Here is a 19,524-nt window from a genome sequence, read left to right on the forward strand (position 1 = left end):
TTTCCGTCTCTTGTAGTACCCAGGAATACGATCGTGTTACAACACCTTATTATCCAATTTCCGCTGTATTTTTGTAATCTATCTTCCAAGTTGCAAAGATAATTGGAATTCTAACTTATAGAATTGAATAAGGCGTTCTCTGATAAAAATTATTAAAAATATGAGCTTTCAACAGCCAGTCTACTGTCTTCGACGGATTAAAAGTTTTCACAAATTTTTATCCGGCGAAGACAGTAGACTGGCTGTCGAAAGCTCATATTTTTAATAATTTTTACCAGAGACCGCTTGTTCAATTGTATTGTGATCAATCCTGGTAACGGATCCTCGATATTTTTGAGCATTTTAATTATTTCTATATAACATTACTGTAGCCAGTTTGTTTCGCTCAGAATACGAAAAAAAGAGACAGAAACTCGCCAACTAGAAATGAACGAGAAGGCAGCATCCTACTCCAAGAGGTAAATTTGACACTAAAAGAAGATTGGTGATCCACAATCCATCATTCGGTGGTCCAGTACACTGTGGCACCCTCCCGACCCAGTCTCTCAGCAATATAATAACTTTTGATCCTCCAGCTGATTGATTCGATTCGCAAAACTTAATCGCGTGTAGTGTTCGACTGATAAAGTGCGTTAGTTGACGATGAATGTCGAATTTAACCTATCACTCTAGAGCGTTTGATTCTTAAATATTGCGACGATGGATTCAGATTTGAATGTCGACTTACATCTTCAGTACGATTATCTGTTCAAAGTGCTTATGATCGGAGATTCTGGCGTGGGAAAGTCGTGTCTTCTTCTTCGTTACGTCGATTTCGCCCACAGAGAAGCTTACCTCAATACGATTGGCGTAGACTTCAAAATAAAAACGATCAAACTCGATGGGAAAAGGATTCGTCTTCAAGTCTGGGATACCGGTGAGTACATGTGCATGGTCATGTAAGCGCGTGACGACTTTTTCCTAAAAAAACTGTTCGTGAAAATACCATTCTAGAGCAACTGTTTGAAGCAGTTGCCCTCAGGGTCTCTTCTAAATATCATGCTTTTGTTTCCTCGCTGTGTTTGTTCTCTTGAAAAATTAATGGTTTCCGAGTTGTTCAATTTTTGCTTAAATTTCAACGAGATCGCTTTGGGCCGATGATAAAATCACTCTTCCAGGACGACGGGCCCTTCATCTCGACCCGGTGATCGTCGCGGGAAAAATGCCAGTGTGCTAAATTGAATATTATTATTAGCCGTCAATTTCGCAAAATCCTTCGGACAAAAATGTTTGCATTTTTAATTGAGGCTCCATGGCACCCCAGGGATGTGGAATTATTACCTTTTAAAAGCACTGAAACGAGAATATATGATTCTTTTTTTTTTTTCATTCGCAGAACAGGGAAAACAAAACGATCAAAAGGTCGTGTAGCCAACGAAGACATGCTAATCGGCCGTTCAGAAATATTTGATTTTACGTATTAAGCATACACAGTATAAATCTAGCGATTGTGATTGTTGATAAGCACAGGAAACAGTATTGTACGCGAGTGTTTGACTTCCTGGGCAAACAATGGATTTCCTGAAAGGTAAACACGCCGTTATGGAGTCGTCAACATTTCTATAATTCAAGCGAGGTATATTTAACAGACATAAAGCAACAGCGAGATTTTCGGTCTTGTTTATCCGTTACGAATCTAGCTCTTTGCCATTATTCCAATCAGCTAGCGAAAATGTCTATGGCGAGGCGTTCGCACAGATTAATTTAGCTTCGCTGAAGTGTTGAGATTTAATAAATTGATTATGTATTCCATTTGTCGGTTTCACCTCGATGTCTTCAATTACAAACAAACAAATGTACCGCATAATCGCTCGAACAAATGTCGAGATCCTGAAAGCTTTACGTCTGTGAGTATTGTTTTATTTGCTTTACTTGTACAATATTTAGCAAGATTGAGGGAGTTAAAAATGTTTAATGCTTTTCTATTTTTCACATTTCAAAAATCCGAAAATGAGCTGAATTTTGTATCAGAATCTAGAATTTTAATTCTGTGCGGTGATGAATAAAAGATTCAGATAAATTTGTGGCCTATATTATGCACCTGTTAAGTTTTCTTTTGTCTGACAAAGGCAGGGGAGAATGTAGGTATGCTGAAGGTGTGATGTCATCAACAAAATAATAAATTATAACAAGAAAGATGAGAGGTTTTGCACAGATGGCAGATGAGGAAGAAGAGAAACTGTTGTTTTCTTTAGTCCTAGTCCATCACACGTTTTGCCTAAAAAGTAGTTGCTGGTTGCCATCGCCATAAGGAAGGCACCATTACAGTTAGCTACAGTTAAAGAGCAAAGATTAGTGGCTTTTTCAAACATAAGGATCCCAGCCACACTAATTAAGCTAAGCGTAATGTCCCAAATAGTCGCATGAATAGCTACTGGGCCATTGCATTGTAATTGATACAATACAAAGACCTAAATAGGTGAAAAGAATATTTCCCCTGAGGGGAGGGGACTCCTGTAGGAAAAGGTCCGGGATGCTTGTTGGGAAATTTGAATTAAACCCCTAAAGGATTCCAACTGGGCATAACTGGAGCTTTATTTGACCACTAAAAGATACCACTAAAACTGAATAGGCTTGATTAGCATACACTGTTAAGGAAAGGGGCTCGTGGTAGTAGACCAGTCTCAAGAGACCAGCGGAAAACAGAAGGCATTATTTTATATTAGTATTATTTCTTGGAGTGCACCCTAAATGATACTGTGATAATCAAAAATAGTGGTGTTCCATTCTGAACACCTTACTTGAGATCAGAACCCTTGATTTATACCCCTAAATGAGACGAGCATCCGCAACCTTTTTATATAGGAGTTCCCACAAAGGAATGTACATAGGGATGCACCTCAGGCCAAATCTAGCCCTAGGTCTTGAGAATCTTAAATATCCTCCAAATGGCACTGAACAATTTTGTGTTTTCATATGCCATTCCATTCTGGTGCCATAACATATCAGAAAATTAATTGTAAGGAGAATTAGTATTAACCACTGTACAGACTAATAGTACTTGTTTTCTTTTATTTGCAGCTGGTCAGGAAAGATTTAAAACAATAACATCGTCATACTATAGGGGAGCTCACGGAGTGATGATAGTGTATGATATAGCAAGAAAAGAAACGTTTTCAAACCTCAACAAATGGCTAAATGAGGTAGAGATGTATGCCAATGAGGGCGTATTGATGATTCTGGTTGGCAACAAGACAGATCTTGATTCACACCGTCAAGTTTCTGCGGAGAGTGGAGCCGAGTGGGCGGCACTTAATGATATGCCTTTCATAGAGACTAGTGCGAAAAATTCTGTGAATGTCACAGAGGCATTTACAATGCTGGCAGAGCTGGTTAATAAACACGTTAAAGATAACCATGCAGAACAAAGGGCATTTGTATTGGGAGATAGCATGGATCAGCGTCGTACAGGAGAGGGAAGTGAAAAAGAAAAGTGTGGGTGCAGTAATTAGAGTCTAAATTTAAACAATTACAAGAGTGATACAGCCATGACTGGATAACAGAGTCTCCCATTTTTGTTGGTGACAATCATAATTTTCACTGCCACTTATGTCTTTTACCACTGGCAAAATGATAGTGAGGTCTAACGACCAAATTTATTTGAAGAGGAGAGCTGATCAGAAGCAGTCACTGGCGAGAGAAAATTAACAAGAGTGATGAGGATGTGCATGCATGTGGTCAGCTGATAAAGACCAAGTAATCTTCATCATAGAAAGGTGGCTTTTATAGGCATTTGCTGTTTGCTGATGAATGTACTTTCAAGTTATTTTTTTATGTAAGGTATTAAAAGCTTTCATTGTTTAGAATCAGATTTACAAATTCCCTCCAGAGTGTTTTTTTTTTTTTGAGAGACTTGGTTTGGTGACTGTAGGTTTTATTAATACCAACCTCACACCTAGAAGTTGGCATTCCATGTTAAAGGTAGCCATGGTGCTTGTCTTAAAATTTCAGCAAAAAAAGAAATGATGTAATATGTTCCTTTAAAAGGTGATCTTGGCATGGCTCCAGCTCTGTTATTATCCCATAAAGAATATTCTAAAGCAGAGAAAGAGGAGTTACATCATCTTATTAATTGAAGATAAACAAATTCATTTGTCTTTGAATATTAATGCTTTCATCAGGGAAGAATGTTTGTAGATTTCACGATGATCGATCTTAAACCAACAATGCAGTATGAAGGCAGTGCTTTAGTTCTCCGTATGCAAGCCCAAAAGATACCTTATTGGGTAAAAGAAAAAAGTTGGCATTCTTTCTCGAAAAGTAACATTTACTTCCCTTAATGAAAGGGACAATGAGCAGCCTCGCACCTTTCACATGGAAGTCTCTACTAGGGCAGCTGTTCCGGGGCCTTCACATCGTTAAATTTAGGTAATGTTATAGTTAAGGACTTAAAAGTTTGTTTGGTAACATCCTCCATGGCAATCATATGTGTACTTGCAGATTGAAATGTTTTAGAAACAAAATATTAAAAGTCCAAAATAAAAGACAGGACGTAATAAGAAAGAATTGGAATGGAATTATGAAATAAATACAATTTGTTTTTCACAGCTCTAAACTATTGTATGTCTCAATTCCCAATGTTTTAATGATATTTTACTCAAGAAATTCAAATACTATTAAGTGAGTGTACAGTGTTGAGAAAACAGTACACTGTACATCTGTTTTTTATCCTGATGTGATTATTTTGTGCTATCTACAGAACCCAGATTTTGCAAACTATTATTGATCAACATACACTGTAATAAAAATAAAATCTATGAAACTTGTTAATTTGAAGTGTACAGTTACAGAGGAAACTTAACTTTGAAGTTATATGAATGATAAGTTGCATGTCTACATAAACACAACTGTGGATAATCAAGTGTGAATTGTCCCACTTATTATCTAAACAATAAACAAATTACACAATATTGCATGTGTCTGTGGAGAGAGATTTATCATGATTTGAAAAACACTGCCAGACAGCATACATGTATGTTTAGTATCTTGTTTCAATTAAGTCTAACAATACACAGTTGCTTTCCATTCAAGTCTGTTCAATTCCCTCCCCATCCTAACACGACATGCACCTGTCAGCAAAATGCACATACTTGAAGACAAACATACCCAGCTTTCATCTTCCAGACAATCTGGAAGTCTCCTAGACACAAGCAAATCTTCCATGGTAGTCAAACTAGGCATATTATGGGATGGTTAGTGGATGGGCTTTTAATCAGTTATAATTAGTTACAGGCCAGTTTCACTTTGCCTGCAAAGACACCTGTCCTTCTTCACTCCTGAGTGGCATTTCAAGAGTGAAGAAAGATGGCTGTTTTGCAGACTAAGTTTACTATACAGTAAAAGAATTTGAACATGGCTCTGAAGCTTAAGAAGAATTGTATGTGACTCAAGACCATAGCGGCTTGTTTATTAACACTCTGCACACCTTGGACCTTTTGGGTTCTCTATTTTATATGTATTTGCTCCACTTTTTCATTAATACTGAGGAGAGGTATCCCTAGCCTTTCCCCCTCAAAATAAGCCAAAAATATCCCTTGTTCTGGCCTTCTTTGATCAGAGAACCGTATACATAATCTGACATAATGAATGCATTGCCCACAAGATAGTACTGTAGTCATGTGAACCCCAAGTCATGTGGAACAGAAATGGTCGGTTGATGTCTGATTTCAACTTTCTGTAACCTGCAATACAATTGTATTGAAACAAGTATGTAATACTTGGAAGTAGATGTAAATTAAAAGGGAAGTTAAAAGATAAATCACCCGTGTAAACTGTTTTGCTCACGGCCTTGGACTTCTGGCATGGGTTTTCAAAAACGTCTTGCAAAGGATTTCAAAACAGCCGAAAAGGGCTGGGGTGAGTTTGATTATCCGGGAATCGGGGAATTTTACATCACTCTCAATGAATCATGGGAAGTAAAAAATGGCGGCGAGTTTTGCTGATTGAGAGAGCTTGATCTTAGCACATCTGAGAGCAGAATTTCCCAGAGATCTGTCTGTAATTGATTCTCACTCAAGGGGTAGGAGTTTCTCTTAACGTTTTTGGCACTGCTATAACTCAATACGCTGTATTTCGCGAGGAATTAGTTAAAAATCATTCAATGTGAATTGGTGATACGACCCATAACAAATTAAAATCGTGTAAAGGTTTAGCTTTTGTTTCGTTTTCGATCAGTTGACCATATGTTGAGTGGTGACACAGGTGGAAAGCTCACATATAATCTTATCATTACAGTATAGTCAGCACCATACCATTTGAATATTGCGATAGCTCCTAAAGATTTTGAATAGTTGAGTGTTAGTATCATTACATATAAGCTTACATGTGATGAGTTTCATTTTCCCCATAAGGGTGGTTTTTTTTGTTTCCAATGCAATGAGTTTGGGTGCTTTGACACCTAAATATTTTTATTACTCTTGTAGAAAACCATGAGGCACAACATGCCCCCTCCCCTTATGTCCCAAAGGGCTCTCCCACCAAACATGAGAGGACCACCACCTCGTGGGCCTGTTGGACAAAGTCCCAGAGGGTCTCTTTTGGGACAGCCACCTAGCCCTTTTATGCGAGGACCTTTTGATCCAAGGAATGCCATGAATAATATGAGACCACCTTTTGGAGGACCTCAGGGAAATGCTCCTATGCTACCCAATATGCAGGTATTTTATTTAATGATTGGTACCTTTGTGTAATTATTCCAGGTCTAGTAAAACAAACAAACAAACAAACAGATAAAAAACATGTGCAAAAAAGAAAAGTTTAGTATTCATGTTCCCACAGCACTTCTCATTCTCCCAAACTTCCACTCGTGTTTGTATAGCTCAACTGTTTTTCAAAGAGAGAAGCCTTTTAAAAATAGCAAGCTTAATCAAACTTTTACAGTTTTAATCTATGATGATGACAAAATTAACCTCTACATCTTGTAAATGTGATCAGTCACGACCAATGATGCCAAATCAAATGCCGCCTCCTATGATGCCGAACCAGCAGCAGATGCAGTTGCAGATGCAACAACAGCAGCAGCTGCAGCAGAATAAAGATCCTCCCATGATTGATGCCAATGGTGACTTGTGGCTTGAGCACAAGACTCCTGAAGGAAAGACTTATTATTACAATGCCAGAACCAGAGAGTCAGCGTGGGAAAAACCAAAAAATCTAGTGACCCCCCCAACACAGAATCAGCCACCTACTTCTGCTCAACCAGGACAACAAGTTCAACAACCAACTCAACCAATTCAGGTAGATATGTCAATTGATTTTTGTTTATAGTAACAAGGCAAAATTGCAGTGCATATGTAGTTGTCGGCCATTAATAATGTAGTTGTTTTTGTAGTAACAGAAATTATCTCACTGAACCTTTTTTCAATATTTCACTGAACATTGTACTGAATTAATATTCATACTTTGTACTATTCTTAGTTATTTTATAATTATTACTCATAGATGTTTAGCACAGAAGGCCACTAGTTTATCAGTTCATACTTCATTATATATTGCATCTTTAAAATCAAACTATTACTAGTTTTGGTGGACAATGTACATGTGTGCTAAAACATTGTCCACTGGGACTATCCTGAGCATGCTTAATACAGATATTTTTTAGGTATACTTTTTAGGGGGAAGTTGTTACAAGTTTGAGTCAATAGTGTTTAGAGTAATGTTGGATTTTGGCAAAGTGTAGTATAGACAGTCTAAAATTGGGCAAAATTGATAAATGTAGTTGTTGCAAAAATCCTCCCTTGATTTCCTTTGGCTGAGCAGAATACATGTGTGTGATATTTAATTGCTTCCATTTTAGGCACAGAATGTTCCTACTGAAGGACAACAACAAAATCCCCCTGCAGAGCAAGATACAGCACAAGCAAGTGATCAACAACAGAATCAGAATCAGCAGCAGACTGGAACACAGCAGCAGACAAACACCACAACTGCTACACCTGAGAAGCTTCCACAACAAAGGTATAATGTTTGTATCCACCTTATATAATTATTGCAAATTTATGCATAGTATACTCACTATTATTAAGAAATCAATGTACTAAAGCGTAGGGTATAGAAGTCTACAAATAAAGTTACTGAAATTCATTGAGTTAAAAAAAAAACATTATTTGAAGGTCTTGAAAAGGGAATGTGGGACTGGACAGTCCTTCATAGTTGCCATTTTTATTGTTGATTATCTCAAGTGGTTTAAAGTAAATAAACGCATGTTGAATTGAGGTCCTAAAAGTCCTTAAATTTTTGGCTCTATTAATCCTGACAGGAATGTGCTTTGACCAACTATATGATAAGTCATAACCACATAATGGTTTTAGATCAATACATGTAGCTTACATTGGTTTAGCTCTTTATGTACCTTATGACAACTTTTGTTATAAATCTAGCAATCCTGGTATGCCACCTCCTGGGGCATTTGTCCCTGGTATGCCACCACCTCGACTTCCACCCCCTGGAATGATCCCTGGTATGATGCCACCACCACGTCTTCCTCCGCCAGGTATGCCCCCTCCAGGACTGCCAATGCCTCCTCCCTTGGGTATGCCACCCGGCCTTAGCAGTGAGTGGTCTGAGCATCGCACAGCAGATGGAAGAGTCTACTACTACAACTCTAGAACCCTACAGTCGACATGGGAGCGGCCTAAGGAGATGGACCAGTTACCACCCCCAATGCAAGGGATGCCGCCACCAGGTACGTCACATGCACATTTTGATTAGATATCTTTTTGATATTACTGTACAAATTCTATAGCTGATGAGTTGTATATGACTGTACATTTTAATGTAATCGTTTAGCTTCCCGGCGGAACAAAGGGTGTCCGCGAAAGTTAATAGGAACTCTTCCATGGTATTACTTTTGTGGAAAAAATGCATCACCATTAATTCTTTTTTCAGTAAATGTAGTTTCGTTAGGCTGCAACATTCTGTTTTCCTGATAATGACTGCTGGAATTGTTGATGGTCATACCCTTCTTGCATCCCAACCCAAATCTTGCATGAACATGTATCCAGGGTTGGATTAAGGAACAACAGGACATATGATATTGATTTCCAGGCTGCAGGTGGCAATAAAAATTTCAGTCATTAAATGTAACTGAAAAATGGGGCACTGTATATATTATAGTCCAATGCAAGAACGTTTGGTTAATTCTGAATCATAGGTTAGTAACAGATACAAATGTACATGTATGAACAATCTGAGCTGCATAATATAAGTACTTTCCAATTCTCTTCCTTGGGTGTTACGTCCTAGGCTATGGGAAATCACAGCTAACAAAATCTAGTGATACTCATAACAGTCTTTTCATAGCCTTGCACTGAGTGATTCACAGTCAGTCAGAGCATATTAATATTAATTTAATTAATATAGCCTTTTAAATATAAGCTTCTTGATAATACAACCCCTTGAAAAAAAACTGTTTTGTCTTTGTAGGAATGCCTCCTCCTGGAATGCTTCCCCCTGTAATTTTCCCAGGACTGATTCGACCAGGAATACAGCAACAACCCATGCCTGCAGGGGGTCCAGGCATGTTGCCAGAGCCATCCTCTCAGGGAGATGCTAGGGATAAGGACAAACCTCAGGATGTTAGTGACAAAAGACCGGAGAGCAGTGAAGATGCTGAAGCTGCTAAAGGTAGGTATAGACTAGTATTCTGTAGTGCTATTAATATTAATATAGATTGACTCTATATATGTACATGAAAGTTAACAAAACTATTATTTCCCTACCATGTGATTTATAGTGAATTTCTTTTTAAACTTTATTGTCTTTATCAGAATTATTCAGTATATTAATGCTAGGATTGTCATGGACTTGCAGATGAATATGTGAAGACATCGAAGTTCTAAAATAATTAAAAGAAAATTATGCTGTTGTGGTTGTGTTGGTACATGAATTGTACGTAGTGCAAGTATTACAGTATTTGGTTGTTTTAATTTCTTTTGTACATGTATGTACAGTAGGTGATGGCTAATTTCAGAAGAAACATTACTACCAAGATGTCTAAATGTAGTTTCATTCTAGTGGTCATAGCCTTTTTTACCTACATGTACTCTCTACGCAAATTAGTAGTTTATGGACAGGTATATACTGGTATGTGCACTATGTTTCATTCATGTTTCTTTGTCAAAGCAGAGGAAGAGAAGGAAAGTGAAGAAGCAGCAAAAGAAGATAATCAAGAGGAAGATGGGGACAAGAGCAAACCAGTTGCCAGTCAACTTATTCCTGGAACAAGTTGGTGTGTTGTGTGGACAGGAGACGAAAAGATGTTCTTTTTCAATCCCACTACAAGGTTGTCCATATGGGAGAAACCTGATGAGCTTGAGAACAATGAAAAAGTTGATGAGATTGTTAACAAGGGCCCCCCAAAGAGGCAGCCATCAACAGAATTAAGTATGTGATGGGGATTCTTTTGTTTCATAGTTACTTGGGAGAAATAATAATTATTGTTTGATTTTTGTGTCTACACTCACAGAAAAAGAGAACAATACCCCAGCTGCTGTTATTGAAGATAATGACGAGGGCCCTCCTGCCAAAAAACAAAGGTACCTGTATATAGATGAACCTTATTTATTTGTAATTAAAACTGATAAAAAAAAAACTTTGGATGTACATACAGTGTAGTCATCAGAGCATTTTAATTCTTGACTCATGTGAAGTTTTATTATAATTTTCTAAATTCTTGAAGTTACATGACTGTACAGTAGATGTGCTTTACAAAGAGTGTTGTTTTGAGTCATAAGCAAAGTTATGTTAATTGATTTGCACATGGTTCGGCATGAAGCTGATGTACATGTAGTTTGTGTGCTTAGCTTGCATTTATAAGTTTCCCAGGGTTTACAGAATGTTTGAAGCTATTTAGCTATTTTGATAAAGACCACTTGTTGAAGTGTAGGGGAAGATTTGTTTGTATGAAATCTGACTAAAACAGATTACCTACAAAACATCCAGAAAACCTAAAACATGTGCCTGGGTGTCTGTCAAAACCATCCTGTGCCGTGTAGAATAATTATGTGCACAGGAACAAAAGTTGCCACCATGCATCCAAGATTACGACTCCTTCAATCGCAGCCCAATTTCTTCCTCAACAGTTTTGTTTGTTTTTCGAAGACTCTTCTAGTTTAAAACTGATGCATGTACGTATTGATTGTTTGTAAAATATAAAGGACGGCAAGCCAGAGTGAGGAAATACATGATGTGCAGATGATTGACACGGAAACAAAAGAAGAGATGTTGCAGCCTGAACATGTTGAACAACAAGAGATAGTTGAACAACCTGTGGTTGTGATGCAACCAGTGAAAAATATCCCAGTGAAAGAAAAGAAAACAATGCTATCACTTGATGACAGGATGAAAGAGTTCAGAGATATGATGCTGGAAAGAGGGGTAGGTTACCACTTGGATACACAAAATTATCCTAAACTACCCTTGACAAAATATGTTTAGGAAGGTTATTATTAATTTACACAAAATACTCCTAGACTTCAAAATTAATGTACCCTGGACAAAGCAATTATTTTTGTTAACAAAGTTGTTGTCTTTATTCAATTTTCAGATCTCCCTACCATACCCCCGAAATCACTTGGTGTCCTCCCCAAGGAAAAAATATATTGAAATACATGTTTAGGCGTAGCTAGGTGAAACCCCACATTGAGGGAGCTGAGGGAGCTGGCAGAAAACAAGAACATTAATTTTGTCATTTATCAAAAGATGGCATCTAAAATAGATTATGTAAAATAAATTTGATGTCCCATGAATCTACATGTATGTACAAGAATGTACATCAAGTAATTTATTATGATTATATCTCTGTCTGTAAACTCAGAGACCATAATTATTCTGAATAGCAAACTTTGTAATTAAAAACAAGGAAGTCTAAAGTTATGATATTTTCAAACCTTTTGTATTCCTTTTAATCAACTTTTCCAGGTGTCAGCATTTTCAACTTGGGAAAAGGAGTTGCCAAAAATAGTATTTGATCCCCGATTTTTACTGCTAACGCAAAAGGAACGGAAGCAGTGTTTTGAAAAGTTTGTGCGCACTCGTGCTGATGAGGAGAGACAAGAAAGAAAAAGCAAACTAAAGGCCAAGAAAGATGAATTTAAAGCTTTGGTGGAAGAAGCAAGAAATGCAGGAAAGTAAGTAAAATGTTCATATTCGTTGCTGCGTACAAAAAAATCGTGCATGTGTGTACATATTATTTACAGACACTTGCTACAATGTAAGATAACTGTTCCTTCAGCATTTAAATAGATGTAATTTTTGTATTGATCTGGTAGTAGTATGCTCGGTTTAATGAAAAACATGCAAATTCACACTGCATAATATAATTAGAAATTTAAGGGGAAGAGGGTTTGAAAGTCAAATTTTATGAGGGAAAGTATGAAAAATTTTATGCTACTCTGGAATTTTCAGAGTGATGAATGGCTCAGAGAGTGCAAGGTACAATCATGTACATGTGTGGATAGTGATAATAACTTCTGCAGTTCAGCAATTCTTATTAACAACACTGTACATGTAATTTATAAATAATCCTCTCTAAGGTCAACTTTCAGCGAGTTTGCCATGAAGTATGGAAAGGATGATCGATTCAAAGGCATAGAAAAAATGAAGGACAGAGAGAGTCTTTTCACAGAGTTCATGGCTGAGCTGAAGAAGAAGGAAAAAGAGAGTCTGAAACTCAAGCACGATAAGGTTGGTTCTTTTGTTCCATTGGGGAGGCACGTGAGAGGAACTTGTAGTTTGCTGGGGGAGGGGGTGGGGTAAGAGTGACAAGAGTGAGAAAGTTGCAAGTGAAATATGCACTGTGGAGGGGACAACTCATGCTGTGACGATTGTTGAAAATGAAAAGTAGTGGATTGACACTGGTGGCAAAATATGGACTGGAATAAAATGTACATGTACTTGTTTTTGTTAGTGATAGAGTGGCTGAGTGGTGTTACTGGAAGAAAGTGGTTATTTTTAACATGAAACAAAGTAAATTTAAGTAGTTATTACAGTGTATGTATCATTGTTTAAACTGTACACGTGCCACAAATCTTTTTGCTGAATACTTAAAATATTATTTTTAGTTGTCAATGTTGCAAATGCAGAGACATTTAATATTACTTTTAATAATTATTTTTAGCATTAAGATGTTTATGTATTCTGATTGCATTCCAATCTTTTATTTTTACAACTGTGTTGTGACAGTTTAGTTGTTCCTTGCAAAAGGCAATTCTGCAAAATAACAAACTGTTAATAGTTCCCGAACCCATGAGTATGATGGTGTACATAGACTTCCTTGCAGTTATCCTTTCTTAAAATGATATTCTGCTCAAGTCATACACTGCAGTACATCTGAGCTACATTATTTTGCCCTGTAAAAATAATAAAATTCTAATTTCCCATGAAATTTAGAAGTGTCCTCATACCCCTACTATGGCATTTTTCATAGTGATTGTCAGTATTATGTTAACCTTGTGTCCGTCCGTCCAATACAACACAGCGTACAGTTGGCAAGGTAGCCTTGGCCTACAGTGAATTATCATGTTGCTTCTTTTTTCATCTGTCTGTTCAGTGTTTAACCTGCCCCACAAGGTAACTGAGTGTTTTCATAGCATTTATATCTTCAGTGCTTAGATTTGTTCATGTACCATAACGATAACCAAGATCTTGTTTATCGTTCATGGTACATGAGCATGTTATTGAGATGTTGTGCATTTTTTAGCATACATTACAGTAGTAATCGCTGTTTTAACAGGATGCAGTCGTGGAAGTAACACTGCAGTCACATGGTTTGGTGCCCATGCAGTTTGTCAAGAAAAGTGATAACTGAAAATATGATTGAAAAAAAAAAAATTTAGTCTTTTGTTAATTACAATTATTACATTGAAAAAAACAGTCTGGAATCTTTCTGTACTGTCTCTGCACAGCAGAATCCTTTTTACTGTACTATTTTCAAAATATTGGGTCTGGAAAGTACTTTTGTTCAGATAACATATTAAATTTTATTTTTGTGACAAACACATACTTTATTCCAAATGCTGCACATTTTCTTACTCTGTTCCTGCATGCTTCCCCCTAGGATTTGAAAAAGAAAGTCACATCCTGCCATGTCCCACCTGAAAATGTTTAAGAAAGTAAACTTGTTATAAGTAGTTTTCTGTCCTTGACAGCTGTCTGGCTAAAGCCTTGCCCCTCCACACTCCAACTCTAAGTTCCACTTTAAAACACAACCACTCCCCTCCCAGCTTGAATTGTTAGAGTACACATGATTCAAAATCCAAAACAAATATCATTCGAAATCTAGTACAAACTTTGTGCAAACTGTCACACTACTTGTATTGCAATGAAGATTTCTCTTTCAGATTTAGGAGGTCTATGTTTTGCCTTAGACTTTGTGTTTGTGGCTTAAATCTAATTAGTTGATTAAACCAGAAAACAAACTGTAAAGTAAAGTTAACAGATCATCGTCCTAGCCATTACCTCATAACTAGTACTCACACTTGAGATCTACTCTACATGTACAAATGTACATATTGCTCATGCTGATTTTCTCGCAAAGGGGACTGTTTGCTAACGTTCTGAAGTTTTACTTGAGCTGTTGGTTTTGCTAGTTTTCAATAATTTTTAATTGTGAAAATATGCAGTAACATTTTCATCCAAAGGTCTTGAAATTCCCTAATAACTTTTTAATTATTAATTGAGACTTTGATGAGGAAAACAAAACTGAACAAATATTAATGAAAAAAAATCGTTAAAAAAAATTATGATCATAGCTTCTTAGCTCAAGATGCACTGCACATATTAAAATAATTTGTTTACTATTCACTTGAAGAAATAGGTAAATGTTTGTCCTTAAGAAACTTCACAATGAATATTTACATGACTTGTATGAAAGAAAATATCTGCAATAATCTACCAGTTCTTGATAATTATGTAGTGACATTAGGGTACATGAACACTGCAAACTTAAGCCCTGGCATCAACGTAGAAATGAATCATTTTGTTCAGGTCAGAAAACACAATTACATGTATTTTATCATGTGTGAAAATTTGTTCAGTTTCCATATTTTTTTAATGTCCAAATTTGCTAAATCTTGTTTAGATAAGTTATGATTAGGGTTTTAACAATGTTAGGACTCAAAGGGTTAAGATGCTACTGTAAGTATTAATAATCAGTAAACTGCTTTGAAACATTCACTGGCAATATCTTAAGTTGAATTTTGTTTTCCTTTTTTGCTATGTTAATTGCTACAGATTCACAACGACTTTGTGGAGTTACTAGCTGAACAGAAGCTTGACAGCAAATCACAGTGGCGTAAGGTTCGTAGTAAGGTAGAGAAGGATCCACGATGCAAAGCTGTTGAAAGCTCAGTACAGAGAGAAGAGTGGTTTAAAGAACATCTTGAACAACTTTATAAGGTGATGTTAATTTTACAACTGTGAAACAGTGATGACTTTCTATCAGATCTGGATGAGAATTAAGAATGATGTCATGGTTATAACATGGCAATGTACTTCACTCTAGTTTGAATAGTGTGATCGTCCAGGTGAGTGCAGTTCTGAAAAAAACTGTTGTCTGCAACTGATATTTCGACAACTGGAGCGGAAGTCTACACTTAGTTTTTGTCAGTGGATGGTGTTGTAAGTCCGGTCAGTTAATGTAATGTTGTAAAGTTTGTCAACAGTCCTTGGCTGGTTCTAGTAAATTTCAATCAGTCTATTATTGGCCAAATAAATTCAGTCTGTTTGAGGTCTGTTCACAGGTCAGCTTTGTTTATGTTGTAAATACACTTGTCGTTTGTACATTGTATAGTGCTGGTAGTCCAAGTCAGTGTAGTAGTTGTTCATCCACTGGCAACAATAGTGTACTTTGAACATACTCATCAATAAAATGTGGAGAACTTAGTCGTGTTTTTCTCATCTTAGTTGTGTATTTCTCATCGTAGCTGTGTTTTTCTGAGCTTAGTTGTGTTTTTCTCATCTTAGTTGAATTTTTCTCATCTTAGTTGTTTTTTTCTCATCTTAGTTGTGACAATAGTGTGTGTTTTCTATCATAGATGTATGTCTACCCAAAAGCGTTTGCTTGTTTGGTCATACTGTAATTTTATTCCAGTAGTCTAAATACATTTGAAAATACTGATGTGAGAGTAGGCAGCATGCTCTCAGCTACTGAGAATGGTAATAGTTAATACATGTAGATAATTAAACTTCTTACTTCAACCTTCAGAAAGAGAATGCTGACAAGGAGAAAGAAAAAGAGAAACAGGAAAGAATAGAAGCAAGTCTCAGAGAGCGAGAGAGAGAAGTCAGAGCAAGTCAGGCTGAACTTGCCAAGGCGAGAGAAAAAGAGAAAGAACAGCACCTCAGGGACAAGGCAGAACAACATTTTAATGCCCTCCTAGCTGACATGGTAAGGGGCTGTCATGTTTTCCTAAAATTCAAATATTTTTGGAATTGGAGTTATGATGCCGCTGACATTATTACAAATGAATAAAGATAGATTTGTCTAAATTCTTGGCATTTTTTGCTTCATTTAGATGTACTGAATGAATTTCTTAAGTTTCTGAAAGGATTATTTACAGCTTAAAAGTCAGAATATTCAAGTAACTAACTGGTAAACAGAAAACATCATTGCAATTCTTCATGCATACTAGCATTTTTTATTTTAAAGTATCAGACGAATTGTCACGACTCTGCCCAATATGAGAATAATATATTTTCTCCAAAGTAGCCACCAATAATAATGCAGTGATGCACACAGTCCAATTACATGTATTGAATTTTGTTCAGTTTCAGCATAAATGGTATTCTTCCTCAGTCCTGACTTGATCACTTCACTGAATGTTTGATTCCAAAAAATTGATTGATATTAGACCGTATTAATGTCTCATGAAAAACTCAACAGAGAGAATTAAAGGGGCTGCCTCTGGGACCCTTCCCTCAATTTCCACAGCTCACTCCAACCCCCCAGGCCCCCCCCCCCCCCCCACCTTCCTCAACCTCCCCAACCCCCAGGATTGACCACGGCAAATTATTCTTTTTGTCCTGGGCTCCTAAAAAAATGGCTTGGGCTCCTTTACAATTCTGTAGGCAACAGCCTTGAGTATAATCATGTAACATGTAATGTAGAACTAACATAATTGTCTTTTGAAATGAATATTTGTTTTACCGGCACCATAGGTTCGCAATGCAGATGTTGGATGGAAGGAGACCAAAAAGACTTTGCGCAAAGATCATCGCTGGGGAATGGCTGATGCTCTAAGTAAAAGTGACAAAGAAATACTCTTTAAAGAGCACATTGAAAGTTTAAACCAGAGAAAAAAGGAGCAGTTTAGAAAACTACTGGATGATACTCATGAGGTACAAGCCTTCGCAATGACCTGTTTTCAGTGAATAACCGTTTATAGCATCCTCTTAATGACAGACATATATTGTTGGTAATAATGCCTAATAATTTTCTATTTTGCAGTTGACTCTTACCTCATCCTGGAGAAGTATTAGAAAAATTATCAAGGAAGACCCCAGATATTCCAAGTTTTCCAGTCAGGATAGAGTAAGTTAATAAGTTAAATAATTACTTACTAATTCTCATCAGCTAATTAACAATGGGACAAAGATTTTGTGTGCTGCTATTGCAAAACAGTGTAACACAAGAACAGAGTTGAAATTTAAGCAAATGTTATGAGAAGATTTCTAAAGTTAGTCTGAAGAACCCTAGAGTCTCTTCAGAAATGTTGATGATTACTGACGGTCACCGAAAGGTCTTCTATAGATCATACATATGCAGAGGTAAGGTTGTTAACAATGATAAATGAATATATTAACGTCACCTTATATATTTAATGATAGTAAATTACTTAATTTGTTGTAGAAGCGTGAAGAAGAGTTTAATCAGTATCTTCGTGACAAACTGGCTGATGCTAAAGGGGACTTCAGGCAGCTACTCAAAGAAACACACTCTCTTACACACAAGTAAGAAAATACATGTACAATTATGTTATCACCTGTTACTTGTTAACTTTACTACTGTTAATTGGCTCTCCCCTTTTAAGCAAATCTCTGGGTAAACTGCATAACCTGCTGTTTATCCAAGGGTTTCAATAAGGGCTGGGCACTGGGCAAATTGACCGGCTGCAGTAAGGATGATTTTGGCTGCCTGGTTTGACCATCTAGAGGAACGTTTTTCTTATAAAGAAGTTCAGTTCAAACAATTTTGCCCACCTGTGAAGACCAGTTGCCCTCCTGCTGTAACCATTAATGAAACCCCTGGTTTATCAATAGCTGAGAAGATTCATTTTGTCTTTTACTTCTTTAGAACAAAGAAACTCGTTGAAGAATCAAATAAACATCTAAGAGACATCGAAGACACACTGAAGGTGAGTGTTTCAGTGATCAAAATGGTATCAAAACTAATGCACATAAGGTTACTGTTGGAGAAAGGTGATGTTTGTAACTTCTGTCAAAAAAGTTGTTATAATATTTTCCTAAGAGATCATGAATATTTCATGATAATGTCAGTGATAATCTTTTATTATTTTTCTTTCACCTTGTAGAAAGACAAAAGATATTTGATACTGGAATGTGTTCCCGAGGAGCGAAATAGACTACTTAATAATTACATTGACGAATTGTTTCGAACTGGACCGCCTCCACCACCCACAGCCTCGGCACCATCAAACAGATCCAAAATCCACTCATAAACAGGGAAAAAACCTTAATCATAACTTTTCTTCTTACTGTAGATCTATTAGCTGGAACAGTGTCTTTTCATAGGTCACTGATATGACTTCCTGAGTTACTCCTTTTATCTTCTTCACTCCAGCCTTAACCATGGCAGTGTTAACTTAAATAGATCGAGGTGTATGTTTCTTTTGAAAACCAATCAAGGATTAGTTGTGAATTTTTAAAGTGTACTATTACCAAAGAATGCATTTTACTGAGTCTGATTTAATCATTATTGTTGAGAAACAAGGTGTTGAACCTCTCTAGGTTTATCATGCCAGGGACAGTCCTTAAAGCCAGTCAAGGATGGATTGGATGGATTGGTAAACAATAGCCTGGGTGTACTGTAGGCGCAGCCTATGGTAATTATTATTGTCACAAGTCACAACAAAAGCTTGGCCACTAGGAAAAGGGGAACTGCAAGTTATGACTATTGCTGTAGAACCATAAAGATTTGAGTGTAAAGCATTAGGTAGTTATCCTGTAATACATGTAAATCTGATACCCAAATCTCTCTGTCTTGCAGTGACCTTTAACATACCTTTGAATTATGCTACTTAGTGCAATTTTTAGACTTAATAATATTCTTATGATTTCTTTCCAATTTGCATGTAAAAAAGGCAACATTGTATTCAGGTAATTGAGTGAAATAAATTCATTTTGGCTTTTAAACAAATCCCATTGTGGCTAACATGTATCTTTGTTTGGAAAACATGTTTAAGAAAACTTCATGTTTTGCACACTGACAATAAACTTGGACAAAGAACTTTCTTCAAAGACTTTTTG

General features: G+C 36.7%; 2 protein-coding genes across 3 annotated transcripts; both read left to right on the top strand.

The window, feature by feature from the left end:
• Positions 1 to 232: 232 nt before the first annotated feature.
• On the top strand, positions 233 to 3,528 carry LOC145475551 (uncharacterized). The gene is made up of 2 exons (XM_081455272.1): positions 233 to 916; positions 3,061 to 3,528. Exons 1-2 carry the CDS (start codon positions 700 to 702, stop codon positions 3,489 to 3,491), a joined length of 648 nt encoding a protein of 215 aa, XP_081311398.1. The 5' UTR covers positions 233 to 699; the 3' UTR covers positions 3,492 to 3,528.
• Positions 3,529 to 5,954: 2,426 nt separating this feature from the next.
• On the top strand, positions 5,955 to 19,457 carry LOC145475567 (transcription elongation regulator 1-like). Of its 2 annotated transcripts, none has more exons than XM_081455273.1 (18): positions 5,955 to 6,058; positions 6,462 to 6,695; positions 6,973 to 7,275; positions 7,835 to 7,995; positions 8,418 to 8,722; positions 9,463 to 9,663; positions 10,162 to 10,422; positions 10,505 to 10,574; positions 11,196 to 11,415; positions 11,959 to 12,167; positions 12,573 to 12,723; positions 15,271 to 15,435; positions 16,244 to 16,426; positions 17,197 to 17,376; positions 17,486 to 17,569; positions 17,888 to 17,988; positions 18,332 to 18,392; positions 18,570 to 19,457. In XM_081455273.1, the coding sequence occupies exons 2-18, from the start codon at positions 6,468 to 6,470 to the stop codon at positions 18,714 to 18,716; spliced, it is 3,030 nt and encodes a 1,009-aa protein (XP_081311399.1). In that variant the 5' UTR covers positions 5,955 to 6,058; positions 6,462 to 6,467; the 3' UTR covers positions 18,717 to 19,457. The 2 variants fall into 2 exon arrangements, with proteins under 2 accessions (XP_081311399.1, XP_081311400.1); XM_081455274.1 differs by having other exon boundaries at positions 10,165 to 10,422.
• Positions 19,458 to 19,524: the final 67 nt, after the last annotated feature.

The sequence above is a fragment of the Orbicella franksi genome, chromosome 2 (genome assembly GCF_964199315.1).
Source record: "Orbicella franksi chromosome 2, jaOrbFran1.1, whole genome shotgun sequence".
Classification (NCBI taxonomy): Eukaryota; Metazoa; Cnidaria; class Anthozoa; order Scleractinia; family Merulinidae; genus Orbicella; species Orbicella franksi.